Source organism: Danaus plexippus, chromosome 20, assembly GCF_018135715.1.
Source record: "Danaus plexippus chromosome 20, MEX_DaPlex, whole genome shotgun sequence".
Classification (NCBI taxonomy): Eukaryota; Metazoa; Arthropoda; class Insecta; order Lepidoptera; family Nymphalidae; genus Danaus; species Danaus plexippus.
Genome location: NC_083550.1, coordinates 2,493,145 through 2,513,490, shown reverse-complemented (window position 1 = coordinate 2,513,490; position 20,346 = coordinate 2,493,145). Strand labels below are relative to the sequence as shown.

The 20,346-nt window shown below is 30.0% G+C and overlaps 3 protein-coding genes across 3 annotated transcripts; 1 reads left to right on the top strand and 2 right to left on the bottom strand.

The window, feature by feature from the left end:
- Window positions 1–1,746: 1,746 nt before the first annotated feature.
- On the bottom strand, window positions 1,747–7,940 carry LOC116773785 (protein Pixie). The gene is made up of 12 exons (XM_032666251.2): window positions 7,830–7,940; window positions 7,380–7,594; window positions 7,064–7,279; window positions 6,652–6,859; window positions 5,747–5,933; window positions 5,275–5,396; window positions 5,070–5,170; window positions 4,791–4,968; window positions 3,298–3,419; window positions 2,961–3,157; window positions 2,169–2,403; window positions 1,747–1,917 (listed from the first exon to the last, which is right to left on the bottom strand). The coding sequence occupies exons 2-12, from the start codon at window positions 7,590–7,592 to the stop codon at window positions 1,870–1,872; spliced, it is 1,827 nt and encodes a 608-aa protein (XP_032522142.1). The 5' UTR covers window positions 7,593–7,594; window positions 7,830–7,940; the 3' UTR covers window positions 1,747–1,869.
- Window positions 7,941–8,202: 262 nt separating this feature from the next.
- Window positions 8,203–10,455, top strand: LOC116773790 (PF03932 family protein CutC). The gene is made up of 3 exons (XM_032666260.2): window positions 8,203–8,517; window positions 8,633–8,671; window positions 8,785–10,455. Exons 1-3 carry the CDS (start codon window positions 8,377–8,379, stop codon window positions 9,367–9,369), a joined length of 765 nt encoding a protein of 254 aa, XP_032522151.1. The 5' UTR covers window positions 8,203–8,376; the 3' UTR covers window positions 9,370–10,455.
- A 188-nt stretch (window positions 10,456–10,643) lies between these two features.
- LOC116773786 (serine protease inhibitor 3/4) lies at window positions 10,644–17,003 on the bottom strand. Its single transcript, XM_032666252.2, has 8 exons — window positions 16,890–17,003; window positions 16,156–16,199; window positions 13,132–13,253; window positions 12,386–13,055; window positions 12,104–12,303; window positions 11,618–11,803; window positions 11,330–11,468; window positions 10,644–11,098 (listed from the first exon to the last, which is right to left on the bottom strand). Exons 2-8 carry the CDS (start codon window positions 16,172–16,174, stop codon window positions 10,911–10,913), a joined length of 1,524 nt encoding a protein of 507 aa, XP_032522143.2. The 5' UTR covers window positions 16,175–16,199; window positions 16,890–17,003; the 3' UTR covers window positions 10,644–10,910.
- Between the last annotated feature and the right edge of the window lie 3,343 nt (window positions 17,004–20,346).

The window sequence follows — 20,346 nt, the reverse complement described above, 5'->3', positions numbered from 1 at the left end:
AGTAACCATTTATAATTTTAACATATTACTTTTAAATTAAATTAATGGTTAATTTGTCTTAAAATCAACGTAATATATCTGGAAAGTTCGTTGAAATTGCTAACAAATAACAGTTGATTTGACTTGGAAGACCTTAAGTTACGGGTCAACTCATAATTAAACACATCCGATACGGTTACGAAGTTTCATTACTATTGATCTTATTCATAGTCATTAGATCATCAAGATCTGAATGAATCATCTTGAAGTTTGACGAAATGAATGTCTACGTAACTTACAAGCTTGTTTTAGTGAGTAACTTTTATAATTATCCACACTATCGACGTAGTATAAAAACATGCTTCTCGTATAAATCCAAGTTTTTAAGTATGTTACTCACCAGCTGGTTATTTCAGATGCAGGGATATTATTATTTCTAAACACGACTGTTCATACATGAATTCAGTTAAAGTAGACACACTATAAATACTAATTTACCTACTTCCGATATTTAATAATAAAAAGTTTATTTTAAATTGAATAGGTAATTTCTATTACATTAAGAACAAGAGTACCTCTTATATTTTTTTGACATTTATTATAGATTCAAAATAATGTTAAAATGTCAACAATCTAGAGAAAAGCAACAATACAGGAAGGCATTAAACAGATGTAACCACTTTTTCTGTAATTCAAAAAAACTTGCAGTTTCGTAAAAAATACAGGACAGGTTTTAATTCATCTTGCGTTCATTACACCAGGATAAGGAGTCAAGGTTACAGTGATTTATTTAAACCAGAGGTTTCCAAACTAATTTCGTCTACTGTCCAATTTGAGAATAATTATTTTTTAGCGCTCCCATTTTTCCTGAAAAACTATTGTAACTTATTTATTGTAGCTAATTGAAATTACAAATCAATCGCCAGGCCCTCCCCCACAACACCCCCTTTTTTTGTGGGTCTCTCACACCCCCCCTTTAGGCTTGCAGTGCTCACAAGAGGGCGTTATCGCCCACTTTTGTAATTATGTAATAATAGATAAGATTTACCATTTTGCGCTTTTGCAGGTCAACAGCATTCTTTAGTTTGAGGTTTTCATAGAAGCCTTTAAAGATAATGTAGTTTCTTTTCAATTTGATTACAAGGGGTGGCGATCCGTCTGACCTTTATATTAAGTGCTATTAATGGAAAAGGTTATCGCTGTAGTCATACATGATTTTTCAGTGATTGAGTTAAAAATACTTTGAGTGTAAGCTAATAACAAAATACTGTAAATTGCCTTTTAATATTTGTAATAGTATCTAATTCATTTAAAATATCATTACAGTACTAGATTCTGTCCCCCCCATACCAGGTTAATATGAGAAAATCAAACCATATACCTATATTTTGTCTATTTATCTTGATATATAGATTATCTAAACTTCCTTGAAATTTGTTTAATAATAATAACGAGAGGGCAAAACAAACTTCTCGTTAAAATATAGTATTTAGATCATAGACAATTGTAGAAATTAAATAAAATGTTGGGATAGGTAACATTTGCTATTTGATGATTGTTTCTTCTAGAAATAAAGAAATATTATAAAAAAAATGGTAAGATGTTGTTCAGATTAGTACCTAGGTTAGAATCTAAAGTTTCATAACAATTTAGCATTAAACAAATGTGGTTTCAATGAAAGAATGAACAAATATAAAGGCCATAAATTTTTAATTTTGATAGATTTTTGTTAGAGTAATTAACATGGGTAGATGAAATAAGGAGAACTTTGTATAAAACTGATTTATTACAGCAATATATATATAGTTGGAAATACACGGATGGCAAACCATCAATATTGTGACAGATATAATAACTCCGGTATATATAAATAATATATTATACAAGCTTTTAGTCTTCCAGGAAGAAATACTGGCCAGCCCTCTTCTGTTCTATATCCTGGGAAAATTAAATTATAAATATATGAGCAACAAAAAAAACAACAATCGACAATCTGTGAAAGAACAAAACAAATTAACTATCTTAAAAACCAACAGGACTAAAAATAAAATAAATTATGAAGTGTGTTTAGGTTTTAGGTAAATTTAAAATATATTATCCTAACTGGTTACTTAGGTTCATGATTCTATTAAAACCATTCTTATTAAAAAAAAAAACTTAAATAAAAATAATGTATGTCGTATGCCAACCTTCACAGATGCATGTTTATTGATCCTAGGTCTGAAGTTATTTGGATCTCTTCTGAATGTAATACCGAGCAGTTCCAGAAATTTGTTCATTCCGTTTAATAGTGACTGCGGAGCGTGGGCGGTCGCGTTAGACGAGGGTGTTCCTTCGAATACTATGACTCTGTCCGCTAGATATGTTGCCATTATGAAGTCGTGCTCTACCACAAAACCGGTACGTTTGGCGTGCAGAATGAACCTGGGATTTATAAATTAATGCATTACAATATAATGCCCACTATTTGGAATATGTGCTTAGATATCACTCTATAACTCAATTTACTTAATAATTTGGCATCAAAACTGTGCAATAGGTAAGTTACAACTTGTATTATAAAAAAGAATTTTATTCTAATCAGTAACTTGGATAGATTGTCCAGGTTCGCATTAAATCAATTGTTATTAGAAAAAACATGTGATGCCATAGCATACAAAATTTGATAGTAAGGAAATCTAACTTAAATAATAGTGGAAATATGATTATTTGTCCAAACAATTTGAATTCTCCAAAAAAATTTGGCAGTAGTAAACTCGGAGACATAAATCTGAAGAAATAATCATATGTCCTAAAATACAAGAATAAATTAACTAGTATTATTAGTATATATTATATTAAGGTTACTTAAGGAGTTGTATATGTTAGCAATGAATAAGAAAGAATAAGGTCACTCTGTGCATATACAATTTATGTATCAAGCAAACAATACTCGACCAACTAATTATGAACATTCACATAGGAATAATAACTTAACTGACCGTTTTATAACCTTGGCAGCGACAAGACGTTGTTCGGAATCTAAATAAGCTGAAGGTTCATCAATGAGATAAACCTCCGCCGGTTTACCGAGACATAGCACCAATGCTACACGCTGCAATTCACCACCAGACAGATTCTGCACTTCTTGGTCCATAATCTCTTCAATTTTCATTGGTTTCATTACATCTGTAATAAACTGAAATAGTTCATTAGTATTTTTTGTCAACCATAGGCATACACACAGGTTAATATGCCATGTAAGAGCAATATAACATCTTTTTGGTTGAATTTAATATTCAGACCATTTTTAGTTTATATTATAGATTTGTAATATACCTGCGGATGTGTGTATGCATCTCTTATCTTGTCGTGCAGAAGATTTCTAACCATGCCCTGCGACTTGGGTGATATTTTCTGTGGCTTATAACTAATATGTAGCTGTGGCAGTTGGTTTGCACCTTGAACAATATGGATGATAATTTTATAAAGGAATGTAAAGTTGACTACTGTAAGCTAATTAGTATGGGTAATGCTTAACTAATTTTATATAAAAATTTATATATGTAATATCTTTAATAAATGTGAGTTAGATGTAATAAATTTCCATTCCAAACATTTTAGAACAAGAATATGTAGAAGTTATGTATGACTAGAAAATATAAAGCTTAATGCAAGAGTAAAAAAGAATACCGAAAGGCTTTGTACTATGTAAAATGATTTTTTTTTTAAGTTTAAAAATAAATCAAAAATAAATTCGGTTGATGTTTTTGCAAAAAAATGGATTCACTCAATGACACAATTATGTAGATCTGCTGTAAAAAAGCTCTTCAATTATTTAAATCACTACAATAAATTGAAAAATTTTCGTGAGATATTCGAAATTCTAAATATAATTATCTAAAACGCACGATTTCTAAGTTACATAGAAATGTTCATTCTTTGTTATATTTAGTTACGTATTTTACCTTCCGGGGGCATGGTTGATTCTGCATGTTTCAAACACTTTTGAAACACAGGATGGAAAAATAAATCAAATAGTTCAGTCCGAGCCATTATAGCGGCCAACAAATGCTATAATATAGTATAATAATCATCAATATACACTTAAATTTACAAATAACCTATACCCTTCTTTGTTCGACATTATTACTCTAAAATGAACAAACAACTAAATCGATGACATTTTAAAGTAAATGCGTTTTAAAAAATTACTAAAACTCAATTGAAATGTTATAAAAGTATAACTTTAATAGATTTCACGATGTATCTCTATCTTTTGACAAATTTCACAAGTTTGACGTAAAATCTTGGGGTTGCCAGATGGTATATTCGACAAGAAATTATATAAGCGTTCGGATACGCACCATAGCTGATTTAACATTATTTACAACTCAATTATAATAATTTTATTAAGTACGTGTTATCTATAATAACCATGAAACTCAATTATTTTCTAAAAATATGTATTTCATTAACAATATAGATTTAAAATTTTTACGAATGTCTTAAAATTTAAAACACAAAATTAGCTGCAATATATTTTTTCTAATTATAATTATTTCTTATCTGTTATTTAGAATGGCATGATACAAAACTTGTCGTGTTATTTTTTGATTTTTAAAATTACATATAATAAATGGTGAATAATTATAATTATAGTATTTAATTTTATTATGAAATCATCTTCATATGTTTCAAAATAAGTGAATATATGATATAACTTAGTTTTGAACTAGTTACCTTCCATAATTTGAAATCTTTTGATAACATAAATTGTTCCCAGTGAACTTTTTTAAAATTTAGTAAACACAAATAAAATTATATCCTACCTTCATCGGGCTCCAAATTACCAGCTAACATTCTGATGAATGTAGTTTTTCCTGTACCATTTTCACCCAACAGTACTAAGATTTCTGAATCAGAGAACTCTCCTTGTTCTACATATAGACTAAAATCACCCATCTTTTTGCTCATTTGAGGATATTCATAGTGGTTCATTCTTTTTATCTGTTTGAAATATCATAATTTTTCATTTGATATTTATTATACAATTTACTCATTGTTCTTTAGACATAAAGGAAATTAAAAAGAAACAAAAAGTATTTTACCTCTTCTTCAGTTGCAGATTCAGCTACTTTGAACACAAGTGATTCAGTCCTAAATCTCATATTTTCAGTTGGCACAAAACCATCAAGGAAAATATTTATACCTGAAAAATTTATTTTCTATAGTCTGCATTCCAAAGTAATAATTCAAAATTGCCATTAAAAAAGATATTTTATTACATTATCTATTAATTGAATGCAGTCTTACCTTCACGAACAGAGAAGGGCATAGTGACAACACCATAAGCACCAGGGACACCATACAAACAACAAATAAAGTCAGATAAATAATCCAGTACTGACAAGTCATGCTCCACAACTATAATAAATCTGAAATTAATACCTTATCAACATGGATTCCTCTTTACAACATATATTTTAGAGCTATATAAAAACTTTTTAGTACAGCCATGAACTAATTTTTCCAAAAAAGTTTATATATATTCATAAATTTTACATGTATATGTGCACAAAATGTAAATCGTCCTTAACATCGATTTAAAAAGCTATTTCAGTATTATCAACCAATCCACTGTTGCATATCATGTTATGTATTATTGCATTTAAACAAAAAACCTATTATTAAATTGTATATTTCCTACTGATATAAATATCTTTTAATAATATCTTATCAACCGGTTAAGGTTTTACTTATTGCATCAATTAGAATTATCACTCACTTATCGGGGTCGATGAGTGACCTGATAGTCCTTGCAGCGTTCAGACGCTGTTTGACATCCAAGTATGAAGAGGGCTCATCAAACATGAATATATCACCGTTTTGAATGCAGACCATGGCGCACGCGAAACGCTGAAGCTCCCCACCGGAGAGTGCAGCGATTTCACGATCGCGTATATGAGATAGATCTGTTAATATGATTATTAAGTTTAAAATCACTCTTACATTTAAATGGAATAGTTTCTTATTAACATAATTTTCAATATTCTTTAAAATGTGTGTCTGAAGTTACAAATATTGTAAAAAGTATTGGTATTATTGTAATATTGTTCTATTTAACTTGCTAGATTTTACGGTCAGACACACTGGCCCCAGCTACAAGATAATTCAGAATATCATACAAGTTAAATAATATATTATATAAATATTTTTATTCATTCCAAAGGTAGAATAAGTCAAGTATCTTTGATACTAAGTTATATGACCGATGTTCAAAACTGAAATATAAAATCTCAATCATATAAGAAACAAGCTCAAAAGACAAAATGTGATAATAATTTAATATAGTATATCTTTATAAGATTTTGATATGAAAGGATTGTATAAGCTTTGTCTAAACTTAGTGATAATTATGATGTATTACATAAGACTGGTTTAAAAACATCAATGTAGTTGAGGATGGGCATAGTTGAGAATTCTAAAACATTCCTTATAAATTGATCAAATTTTGACCAACACTTTGATTTGAATATTATTGTTTTTATATTAACTTGATTTTTTTATTAGTACGCTGTGTGATCAAATGATCAAAAATATATTGTTGTAAAATCAGATATTATGTTGTTCACTGCTTTCTTAAGCTAAATACTAATACTTTTAACTTAATGATTTCATTTTGAGTCTCACCCAGCATACGACAGATGACATCTTGATTTTTCCTTTCATCTTTCTTATCAAGTAACTGTCCAACCGTTCCCTTCACAGCCTTCGGAATTTGGTCCACATATTGAGGTTTAATGAGAGCTTTCAAATCATCCTCAAGGATCTTAGTAAAATAGTTCTGAAGTTCCGACCCGCGGAAATGAGATAGAATCTCTTGCCAATCAGGAGGATCCTAAAATTAAATACACAGATAATTCATAATTGAAATTTTAAATTTACACTTCTTAAGTATAGAATAACAATTTTCTCATATTTGCTCTTTAAAATAACCCAATCAAACTAGCAAAGAAGGGCACATACATAAATACCATTCATGGTAGTAAATGTTTGTAAAGATCAAAAAATTCATTGCCCGCTATAAATCTTATATACTCACAGCAAATCTTCCCAAGTTTGGTTTTTGTTTGCCAGCGAGGATTTTCAAGGCAGTGGACTTGCCAATACCATTCTGACCAACAAGTCCCAGAACCTCTCCAGGTCGAGGTATCGGCAAACGATGAAGTTTGAAGGAGTTTTTAGAGTAACGGTGAGTGGTATGTTTCTCCAAGTTAGATGGAATATTAATGATGGTTATAGCATCAAATGGACATTTCTGAAATATTTAATAATAGAAGTAGTTTATATCCTTTTTACTATATTAAAATCAGTTCCTTGAATTAATGTATGATGTGAAAAAACTTGTTTCAACAAACCTTCACACAAATTCCACAACCAATACACAGCTCCTCGGAAATCGTGGCAATCTTATCATTGGGAGTCACTTCAATGCAAAGCTTACCCATGCGCACCACTGGGCAACTTTTCTTGCACTCTTGCCTACATCTTTTAGGCTTACAACGATCAGCGTTCACGATTGCGATACGTGTTAATTTGTCTGTCTCTTCAGTAGCTTTCTTTCGAGACATCTCTGTCAATAAACGAACTTAAATTACATCACTAAAACACTAGAAAAATCAGGTATTTTAATACAGCTTTCAAAATACATTCGTGGCACAAATTAATAGGCATTTGAAGATAACCTATACGGTAATCATATGGTGCAATGTTAAAAAGAAAAATTAAATTTATAGATCATAAATTATATTTTTAGACAAAAGCGCTTAGTTTTTACGAGTTTTTCGTTTGTCAATATAGTTAAATACCTAATAAAAAACAGCGAACGTTGGCTTTACTCTGCCGACGTTCGCGTGTCCGTAAGTCTCGAAATGACAAAAGGATTGAACATGAAGTTGGTTGCAATTAGATCGCTGTTGCCATGACATAGTTTAAAAACGTTTGGATAATTTACCCGACGGTGGTTAATTTTATTGAAAACGATTTCTTCATTAAACAAACGAATTATTACCAAACACTCTAAAATTCAAAACTTTTTCTATAATATCATACATATTATTTAAGTTTTCTTTTCTTGATGGTTTTAAAAACAATGAAAATGCTATTATTTAAAAACTGAAAACCGACTTTAAAAATAAGTAAGGAAACCCTATTACGGTTTATCGTGAGCTAGGGCCTAGACTACGAATTGAGCCATTCCCTTAGAGGACTCCGTCTAGGTAGGACGTTGGAAGTTGTGCTTAAAAACTAGAAACATCTAATTGAAAGAAAATTTCATAGCGTCGCATACTTTTTCTTGATATATCTAACGTAAAATATTTTGAGTAATATCATTTTTGAGTATAATTTGTAACGATGCTAGAGGTCTGTGTAGACAGTTTAGAATCAGCGGTGAATGCTGTGTTGGGAGGTGCCGATGAGTTAGAACTATGCAGTTGCCTTGTAGAAGGCGGGCTGACTCCATCACCTGGCTTAGTCACAGAAGTTCTAAGCATGGTACGTATTTTCAATAATCTCTAATTTGAACAGACATCTACGCCTTAATCAAGATAATAAGTATTAAAGATGGAGATAAAAAGACAAAATATATAATAAATAATAAATTTTTCAGGCTTCAAACTCCATTCAACCGAAGAACCGCAAAAGCAAGGTAAGTCCAAAATATTCTTATAATTTCATAGCATATCTTATACATGAAAATAACTGGCAGAGATTTTTGAGAGTATCAAATATTCCTTTTACTAATCCTGTTTTTTATTCTAGAAGGTGAAGGTGAATGTGATGATTAGATGCAGGGGTGGTTCTCACTTCAGCTACAATGATCATGAAATGACAACAATGCTTGCCGATATCAAAGTCTACAAGGACATGGGAGTGGATAGATTTGTGTTTGGAGCCCTGACAGAAAATCACGAAGTGGACAAGATAAATTGCGCTAAAGTTTTAGAAGAAGCGGGTCAAGTGCCTGTTACATTTCACAGAGCTTTTGATCTCTGCAGAGATCCTAGAAATGCTGTACGTGATATTATTGAAGTGGGTTTTGACCGTATTTTGACCAGCGGTCAGAAGCCTTCTGCCGTTTATAATGATGCTATAGAATTATATAAATGGCTTTTGAGACATTTCGGATCTGAGATTCAAATATTGCCAGGTGCTGGGATCACCTGTGAGAATGCTCCGATCTTCATGGATTTAGGGTTTGAGATGATCCATAGCTCTTGCAAAATTATAAGGAAGCTGGATGAGAACGATGACCTAGACATGGGTGACAGTGAGATATACGTCACCGATGAAGAGATTGTTAGAAAAATGAAAGATGTCATACAAAAGAAAAGAGACAAAACATAAATGCGATGGATGTATTGTGTGAAATCAATTATATCTTATTGAAGAGTTGAAAGTGAAGCTTTCGGGATTTCTTTTATAAAATACCATTTTAATACATTTACAAATCATGTTTTACTTATTGTACTTTGTAGTTTTTGGGTAATAATATGATTACCAACTTGATGTCACTGGACAATAATTCGGTAATATACTATTGTGAATTTGTTGAGGATATATGGATATTAAATCGGATCGGATCTACCCTCATTGTTGACTATCTGCCTTATATTGGTGCTGATGAAGTCCTAAGAAAAAGGTTTTTAATGAGGATTCTACTTAAATGTAGATAGAGCCAGAAAGACGAGCGAAATAGATCGAATGAAGTGTTCTATGAGGTGTGAAAGGGATGTATCTTGATAAAGGGAAGGCAGTTTGCAAAACTGAATGGTGGTTGAAATTAATTAAAGACAAACTAACAGACAATTTTCATAGAAAAAAAAACTAAGAAGTTAAAATTATTGGAATCAAAATGGGTTAGAAGGATTAGATTAGATTATCATGAATTAGGGATTGATGAAATTTATTGGCAATTTAAAAAGATTAAAAAAATATATATGAACTACTGTTATGGAAATGTTAAGTCCATGCCAGATTTTGTGTTGTAGTTACCGGATTATTGTCACACATAAATAGTCATTAGGGATAGTATGTTTTAAACTTCATTCCATAAATATTTATGTGTGTTTTAAAATATTCTTAGCTGGTTGGAAACAAACTGATAATTTCATGTTTAAAAATATTAATAGTTATTAGGTAATAAATGCTGACAACATCAACTTAAATTGCGGCATCAAAAAAATTACTTTAAAATATTAATAACTTCTTTGATGTGGTAGAAACAACTAAAATTTGATGTTTTTTAGATATTCACAAGTAGTATGCATTACATTTACTTTAATAATAAAGATTAATCTTAAGGCAATTTTGATGATATACATTCGGATCACTTTACTGTTCTTGGAACATAGTTTAAATGTACTTGAATGTTTTAGAAATAGTACCTAATTGTCTTAAATGTACTTTTATTCAATAAAAAATATAATCATATACATTAGTTGTTTTTTTACAAATATCAAATAATCATCGCTTTATGCCTATCGCAATTGTTAATTGTTTTACTTTATCAGACTGGTTCATTGTTTATTGATTAATTTAGAAATGGATCGGTATTAAATTAAAGGCGTGATAAATTTACGAGCATTCATATTATCTAAGGTACAATAATCCAATAAAAATTGAGCATAATAAATAATTTATTCTTAAAATATCACAACTCTTACAAAATAAATAACTTAAGATTATACTACGCTGTGTACTTTTTCTGTATCAAATGCTTCTGGTTTCTAATTATTCATAAACAACCCCACAGCAAAAGGAAACTATACATTGTTTAAAATGTTAGATATTTGTCGGGGCGGGAAGATACGTGACGTGACCGCCACGTTTTAAAATTTTAATGCATAATACGGACAAGTTCTGCCATTTGTTTTCCAATATGACGTTTAAACGTCATTTTGTAATTGAGGGTCGATGATCTTGCCAGTCACAACTACAAGTCCTTCTAGGCGATCGATGATGTAAAATACAAAGGGTCGTTCCACGCAGAAACGACGAGGTCCCTTGGTTTCAAATAGTGGTAAACTCTTCAGTTCAGATTCGATTGCTTCAATATCCCCAACGGCGTTGCTTGCTGTGAGTAGTTTTCAATACGTTAAATATTTTTGCGTGATATGAAAATAAAATATTACATGTTATATCGTTAAAATATGTAACATTCAAACAAAACAACGTTTCTTTTCAACTTAGTCACACGACGCATTTTCTCGGTACTATTAAGAAATAAATGGAATTAAACGAAATATTACAATACAATGGGAAACGAGTAAGGAATACTAATTATTATTTAGAAAAGAATATCTACCTGAGATCGAGGCAGCCGAGGCATCTGTATTGTCGACACGCACGGCAACGTTTTGCACCAGCTCTTGAACAAATAGACCCTCTTTGGAGGAAATACCGGATAATTCAGCCTCATGACCGAAAATGCTGCTTACACCGAACTGCAATAAAGAATTAAAGCAATTTAAAAACTAAACAAAAACTGAAGTGAACACATTCGTGTCGCATTACTAACCTATTGACACATGTGTAGTAGTATAGAAGTTAAGAGTGGAATAAGTTTCATATATTAATAAATGAGTATCAATACCTTAGCAAGAGTAGTGACTGGTTTAGTAGTAGTCTCAACATAAAAAGTGGGCACAGAAACTTCTAATTCCTCTTCACGAAGACTCTCTTGTATTTCCGATAGTGTAGTGTCTGGGAGGTCAGCGACAAGACGGACGAGACCATCTCGGGAACGAGGGACCAAAAGGATTAGAGCGTAACGGTCACCCTAGAACAAGTAAAATTGCCAAGTTTAATTTATAATTGACTTCAAACATAATATTGGGAATAGAAGCGTTTCTTTATTGATGTCCCACGGTTTTAGTAGAAACGAATATGTCATTTACTAAAACCTTTATATGATATAAACATACGTTTGCTTATAGTTTTGACTTGACTGGGCACTGGCAAATAACAATAGCTATATAATAAAAACATAATGGTTATTCACACTATATATAGTTATTGAATTCGGTTAAGAGCGATGTTTTAAAACAATACGAAAAGAAGTTTGGTTCAATAAACTTACGTCGTATGGCAATAAAATAGCTTCACTGTCCAAATCAGGCAGTGAGCTAGTTAAAAAGGTGCCACGGGTCTTCATCATAGGAACTAGCTTTTTCTCTGAACTGGATTTGTAGAACAAACCAGGTTCGATCTTGTCAAATGACTTCTTCCAAGAACCACGGAAGTACATACCGTTGAAAATAAGCATCAGAGAATTTACAGCTGCAAAAAAAATAATTCCTTAAATGGAATAACATACAATTTCCTTTTTTTACATGTTATTATTCTGAACTTGTTATCTTACATTTACTGGATTTTTCACCCACACTGTTGACAGAAATGCTTGAAGCGATGTCATTTTTTTGGTTCAAAACTTGTAGGCTCCTAGCGTGGTTTCTTGCTTCAACGGCGACCATAGTCTCTTCTTCATCTCCATTATCTTTTTTGTCTTCAATAGTCTTTACTAGCTTTATTTGCTCTTTTATGTTCTTGGCTGGTTTATAAACTTTTTCTGGTGTATCTTTAACAGCGTATGAAAATAGTTGTTCATTAGATTCTTGAGGTGGGATAAGATCGGAGACTTCTTCTGTTTTTGGTGCAGCCTCTTCTTTCATTTCAGGTTCATTTTCTTCCGAATCAAAGTCTCCTATGGAAGACTGTCTCTCGATGGATCTAACGTCAGTCAAGTAATAGTCTTCCAAAATCTTCTTGTAGTCTTCATTGATGGTATAATTTTTGTAAATGTAAAAGAAATTTTTCAATTCGGGTTGATTATATTTGTATTCGTTCCTATATTTAAGTCGTTCTAAGATATTTTTATAAGTTTTCCTTGTGAGATTTTGATCTTCGGGCAGATGTAAAGCTGATATTAATTCATTTCTAGTTTCACCAGTCGCTCCTTCTGCCAAAATAGCCAAGATCGCGGAATAGCCCAAGGGAGAAAACGCGATATTTGTGTCATCATCTAAATATCCCTAAAATAAATGCAATTTTAGTATTAATGATTGAATTAAAAGCGTTCCGTCAGTTATATTGATGTGGTTTATTTACCTGTAACATTGTGGTAGAAAGTTCATACGTTGCCTTGCCAACGAAACATGCTTCTTTGTTTTGATCTGACCTTTGTTTGCGTAACCACCGTGCACTTGAAAGCCCCACTGCCACCAGCAAAACTGCAACAAGAATGTTATTATGGCATTACGATCCAAACGTGATAGTTAACAGTTTATTTAAAATAAAATTATTGACCCCAGAACTATATTTATATTTTAAATGTTCACAATATACCTAAGTATGCAACAAATGTTAAAAATGTGTAGAAAACTATCGGTTCGTTTAAAAAATATTTTTCTTTAAATGAATACAGTTTTACACAATGAGATCTAACACTTTCCTGAATATTAATTTTAATGAAACTAGTATGCAACAACCGTGATCACGGTTACTGCATAGTAGCCGACACGTCAGGAGTATGTAGTTTTAAAAATATTAAAATAAGCGTAGTATAATTCGAAAAATATTAGTTTCACATAAATGAATACAGTTTTACCTACATATTTTAAAGACATATAACCAGTTTGATATGTAAACCAGCTAATATATCTGTTAATATTGTGATTTTCCGATGTTCTTATTAAATTAAATATAGATAACTGTGTTGTATCCGAACCGGCTCAATGTGGGTCGCCATCTAGCGGTATAATGCACTGACCACATGCAATTTCCCATAATTATAACTTAAATTATTTTGTCTTAAACGTGCCTTAGAGATATCGGGAATAGAAGAAATATATAATAAGTATACAACTTAAGAAACCCGTATGTAAATATCAATATTATCTTATACATATATATTTTTTTTCAGATATGTATTAAATTAAAATTACTAACGAAATGGCTTTAAAAAAAATGTATCTTATTCGACCTTTATAATAAGTTTGGGTTATAAAAAGTAATATAATATAAACATCGTTAGACTACATAAATGTAACACGATGTATGAACAATAAAATTAGTTTTAAACACATAATTATATATAAAATAACGCGGCCAGCGTCAGTTTGCTACCGTTAAACGATACACCACTCGCTGCACTTATTATTTAAGAAAGTCTTCCTATGTAACATCACGCGAGCTTACTAACTTAACCGTAAAGTAAGGGCTGAGATATATTGTAGTAAATTATTTCAAGTAATCTTATTTTAATTATGTTTTAATTGATATGTATTTAAGAATATATAGCTGGCGGAAAGTCAATAAATACTCTTTGGTATGTAAATTGATTTAACAAATACGATTTTATTAAGGGAAATCTTTAATCAATTGAATGCTATTATTGGTTAGCAGCGTCTCATATTTATGAATATTCGAAAAGTATTGGTTTCTTTAAAAAAATACTACAACAAGATACACTGTTCGCTAAGACTTTGTTTAAAAATATGATTTTAATATAAAAAGTAGATTAGTATTGGTAAATTTATTTTTTGTAATCTATTAATATATCTCGACTACCGACAATAACTAGTTTCAAGACGAAAATGTCAGTTGATGCTCTACCGCGTTCTGAAAGTTGAAGTAAGAAGATGAAATCGTTTGTTTCTTTGTACACACTAATCATATGAAAGAGATCTAAGATTAGAATAAATATTTCTGTGAATTGTAAATACATTCGTTAAGAACAATAAAGGTACATTTTTTTTTATTGTAACTAATATTGTTTAGCGTTGATGTTCTTATAAAAGGGAACATAATTTTAAAAATTTTGAGGCAAATAAACCCAAAATTCGCTGCTAGTGTTATCATTCCTATACGTATATACAGTTAAAAGACTATTTAAACTAAAATAAGCAATATATTATCACAGGGATTGAAGTTATTATTTAAATCAAAGAATAAACAGTCCCCTCCTTTTACATTGCTATAAAACATCCGTTCTACAGGTTCCAGCTATAAATCTATTGCAAGAAACTAATAGAATCTAGCTCGGTGTCGAACAAGTAAGGCACTGAGCGGTGAATGCACGCGTTTGACCCTACGCTATTGTACTTTCACGACGACAGATAGCAGAAGGACATTAATATGTTATACATTTGAAATAATATTTTTTTAATAAAATTATTTTACCGTAAACTTTTATAAAACTTGCTATGTATCTCTTAAATTTTCCTATCTAATCTAGGCTAACGAATACAGTTATGTTATGTTTATTTAAGTTTAAGTTAAATTTCATGTTTGATGAAGTTTTTGAATGAGGCAGTAACATACTCATATATGGCAATATTTTATTTAAAATCAAGCATATGTAAATTTATTTTCTGGGATACATGGCCTAGCTATAATTGAATAAGAAAAATTCTCTTAATATTTTTAATAAAACAAATTATGTATTTGTTTTGTTGACGTTACAAAACACTAAGTAATGTAGCGCATACCGCCTGGGAAAGTCATCACCGCACTTCTGCGATAAGATATTTACTTAAGTTTTAAAAGAATATATCGACTATTTAATTATAATTATTGATTTGATTTAAATTATTAATAAAATTACGTGTTCAATAAACTATTTCCTGTTTTAATATTTAACAGGATAATAATAATATACTCAGTAATAAATAAAATATGTGAGTAATAACTATATTTCGTACGATAAAATAATTTGATATGACATTAATTAAAATTATTGAAATTTGACAGTTCATTTATTTTAAGAAGGTTTACTAAATATATTAACTACAACTTCTTTCGCATTTTTTAAAAATAACTTAAACACAATACACCATTGAACGAAAAAAAATATTTTAACAATATTTTCTATTTTTCTTCAACAAATTAATGTAAAATATTCTAGTGACAAATCCATGGATGTCAACAGATAATTTGAATTGCAAAATAATAACACAACAAGAATATTTATGACATAATCTGTGATCATACTTGATGTTTCCATTCGTTATTTTACCCCTTTAATTCTTTTGCTTAAAAAAACTCTTAAAATATTTAACATCATAATAAAATGTTATTCAAGTTTCTTATGTATTTAGGATAATTTAATTAGGTTATAATGTTTCCACTTACCTAATAATAATGGCTTCATATCAAACGCCTCCTGTTTCGCTTAACTGTGAAAAATAATATGTCATAATTTTTTTTTTTATATAATTTTCTGTATCTACATTCTAACTAATAAGTTTTCCTATATAAATATATGTAAAAAGGTATAATATATTATTTAAATAGGTATTCGATAAGTAATTATATAAATTAATTAATGAATTAAAAACGTATAATATGTATAATGTTTAATACAGTTACAAGAAATGAGGTTGAATGATGATTTTTTTTTTAATTTCGACGCTTTCATAACTATTAATATGAAATGGAGGATATAATATTATTTTATTGCATTGAAGTATAATTTATTAAAATGAGACTTTTTAAATCATATGGCAATATTTTTGATCGTACATTTATACATAATATAAGAAATATTTATCTAAAGTTTAAATAGCCATCACAAAGGTCAGTTGGTTATAGAATAAACACAAAAACTACATTATTGTTAACATCATGACAGACACGAGTCTCTACCAAAGCGTGATCATTATGACATCACGCTTGAGAGGAATTTTTGTAATGTTAAGTAAAACTAAAAATTTTTGAAAAACCGGCTTCAATACAAACACAGTACACAAATAACGATTCTCTCAAACGATCTTCAAATTAAATTAGATGACCAAAATGTAAAATCAATAGGCTGAGAATAAATATATAATATTAAAAAAATATATTTCACGTAAATGTGTACTTACATGCAACTTTTTTTACACAGTTTACGCGGCGAAGGACTGTCCTCACAGTCGTTCGAGACTTAAGTGACGTCTGCGCAAAGCAACACGCTTTATATTCACATTAAACAGTTATGTTTGAATAAACAATACTGTGTATAGAACTGACCTTTTAACTGGATTTTATGGTAAAAAAGTGCCCCAAAGGTTATTATAGGATTTCGCCGATCATCGCATTAATTGGGCTAACCGTTATGATGCTGATGTGATTGCTTTTTATCAATAATTATTGTTTTATCTCCGATGGATGCTTAACGGCGTAAATTTTATTTTATTAGTAATTATGAGAATAGTTACATGTCATTATTTATATAGTAGTACGTACTACTTCATGATTTAAAATTAGTTAGATAGGTTAGGACTTGGCAATTAGTCAGTGCCTTTCAGACGTTGTTTTGAAAATTTATCCAGGTATTATAATATAAAACATATTTTTTTTTAACACTTATAGGACTACATATTCAAATTAGGGATTATAATGGATCAGTCGGAGTATTCATACATATCGAATCAGATCCTTGAAGATCGTGGTACGTTTGTAAATTTCTGGTTATTATCAAAATATCATCGAAATTGACTTGGGTTCAAAAGCAAGTCAACTCTCAATTTACTGATAACGGCTTCAGAATAATATTTTTCTTTTTTTTCAATTACATATAGACTATTTTTTTTAACCCTCCACACAAAAAGAGTAGGGTTAAAAGTTGGATGTTGGTATCTGATAATTTCTGTCTGTGGCGTCGTATACCCCAAATGGACCTACTGATTATGAAGGTTTTTTTTTTTGTTTTAGAAGATGATTTCTTTGCGGTCGTTCCTAACTATCTTAAGTTATTATCGGTCCACTTGTAAGAGCACTTTTTTAAAATAATATAGGCATTTCGGTGTGTTATTACTGGATTAAGTTCTTCATGCTTGCTAGTGTAATCGATAAATGACAAATAATAAGTACGTTGGGGACTCTTTTTTAATCTATGAAATTAATATATTTTTTTTAATTCCATCTCATACTATGACAACTCTTTTTAAGGCCAACGTCTTATTAGCGTACTTTAATAAAATTTAAATGATATTTCGTGTTTTGTCCCATTTTAGCCAAAAATAAACAGATTGAATAAGATGGTATGTTAATTAATGGGATTAATGACCGCAGATATAAATACAAGAAAATAATATAGCTAATAAAAAAGGCCAAGTCAAAATTTAAGAACTAAATTTGGGTCTCAACGAATTTATTAACATGTTTTTTGTCATTTTATGACCCTCACTTTTAATTTGCTTATTATTTTTTTTATTATTATTTATATTGGCTGTATAAAATAAATTAAGTACACTTGTATATTTTTTTTATTTCAGAATTTCACCTCAATTGTGTCGCTACAAATATTCATATTGGAACAAACTCTTTGTTCCAAATTTTTTTCTTGCGACGTTCGCGATTTCCAACAAGTCTTGATATTAAAACTAATTTTATCATTAGGAATGTCGAAACTCAAATCCGAACCTAACCATTGTTGACGTTCAATTTGAGTCTGTTATATGAGGAATCCAGTTTATAACAAAAAAGTAAACAACGGACGAGATTCACTTGTTTTTCGATGCATTTCCAACCTCCCATACCATTCTTAGAAATAAGATAATAAATTCGGAGATATACAAAACAATCCAGTCGTGAACTGAAAATTATTGTTTTACTACACTTGTTTAAATTAAAGTGTAATATATGAATTATTAATAATTTAAAATGTTAGTTCAGTTAGAAATTTTTTACCGAGTATTTAGAAAAAAAAAAAACAAAAGAATGTTATATTTTTAATTGGCATGTTTAAATATTTATTTATATTTTTCACGGACCATTCATATTTAGAATTTTTAACTGTAACTATAGATTATTTTGTTATTAGTTCACTGAACAGCTAGGTGATTTATTGATACATAGTTTAGTTTTAGTTCTGCCGCAACTGTGTGAATAAAATTACAACTGTCAAGGAAAAGAAATACAACTGTCAATGAAGCCATATTGCCCACAAATTCTATCTTAATTAAGTCATTTATAAATGAAAAAGGATAACGTTTTGTGACCATTATGTCTATTTACAAAGCATTTAATTGCTTGTAAATTTAGTCTGAAAGTGGGACTTTTGTAATAGATAAAAAATATTCCAAAATTATAAATAAAAAAGTCGTTGTAACAGCTTTTTTGTGAATAATTATTATTCGTTCCAGATTTTGAATCCTGTTATCTAAATTGTTGTAAAAATGTGAAACGATCAACGCATCCTCAATAACTTGTTCCAGTCTCCAATTTCTCGGTACGATTCCGCTACAAGTTGTTATTCTTTAACAGGTAATCCGATATGTATGTTAATTTAGTCCTCTCGCAAAGAGGCTGTAGAAAGCTTGGCGTAAAAGTTGACTTTATCGGCACACTGATATTGTGTTTACTTTGTAGCTTAATATTCAGTGTATAATTTGTTTTTTTTTTTTTTTTTATAAGTAGGACGTTGAAAATTGTCTACTACTTTAAATAATATCAAATAATTCTCCATTAAGTTATACACATGTATTTTAGGGATTTTTCATTACAAAAGCTAATTATGTTTTTTTTTATTTGATACTAACGTATATATTACATCTCTAACTCAAAAAGAGGTGTTCTACGTTTGATGTCTTTGTTCGCGTTTGTGAGTGATATGTGTGTTTGTCTGTGAAAGCGTAGCTCTAAAACTGATAGACTGATTTCGATGCAATTTTTTTCCATATAAAGATCAGTCCTTGCGGTGGTTCTTGCTGACTTCATTCTTATAAACACCCCGGTTTTTATGTCAAGGTTTTACAAGCAAATAGCCTTTGTTAAAATATTCTGCAGAGTACTTTAAATATATTTTTAAACAATGATTAAAATTAGGATATGATATGAAATAAAAGTTGGTGCTGTAATGATAGTTGTACTATGAAGTTTATTTTCAACTTTATAGACAAATTTCAGTATGTAAAACTAAAATAAAATGTAATAATTTAGAATTATTATGTCTACATGTAAGCATAATTCTGTTAATAGAAAAACAATAACAATAGCTAGTAATAAAAGCTTAAATTGTGTGCTGGCAATAATGAGGATTCTTTGTTAATATTCTCAAAAGGACTCGTATCCAGAGCCGTAAAAGCATAAAAAAAAAAATTGTTAATTTTTTCGTTAGTTACCCAACCACTTGTAACTTCAGAGTTGTACATTAATAAATGTGTGTATATAGGAACACAGTCGACGGTTTACGCATGAAAAACCGGTAAAAGAATTGTCATTCGTTTAAATAAAACTTTTATTTTTTGGATTTACTACGCGTTTATAATTTTTTTTAACTACATATTCCCGAATTTTCGGTTACTTTACAGCAATCGTGATCACGGGCATTCTCATCTC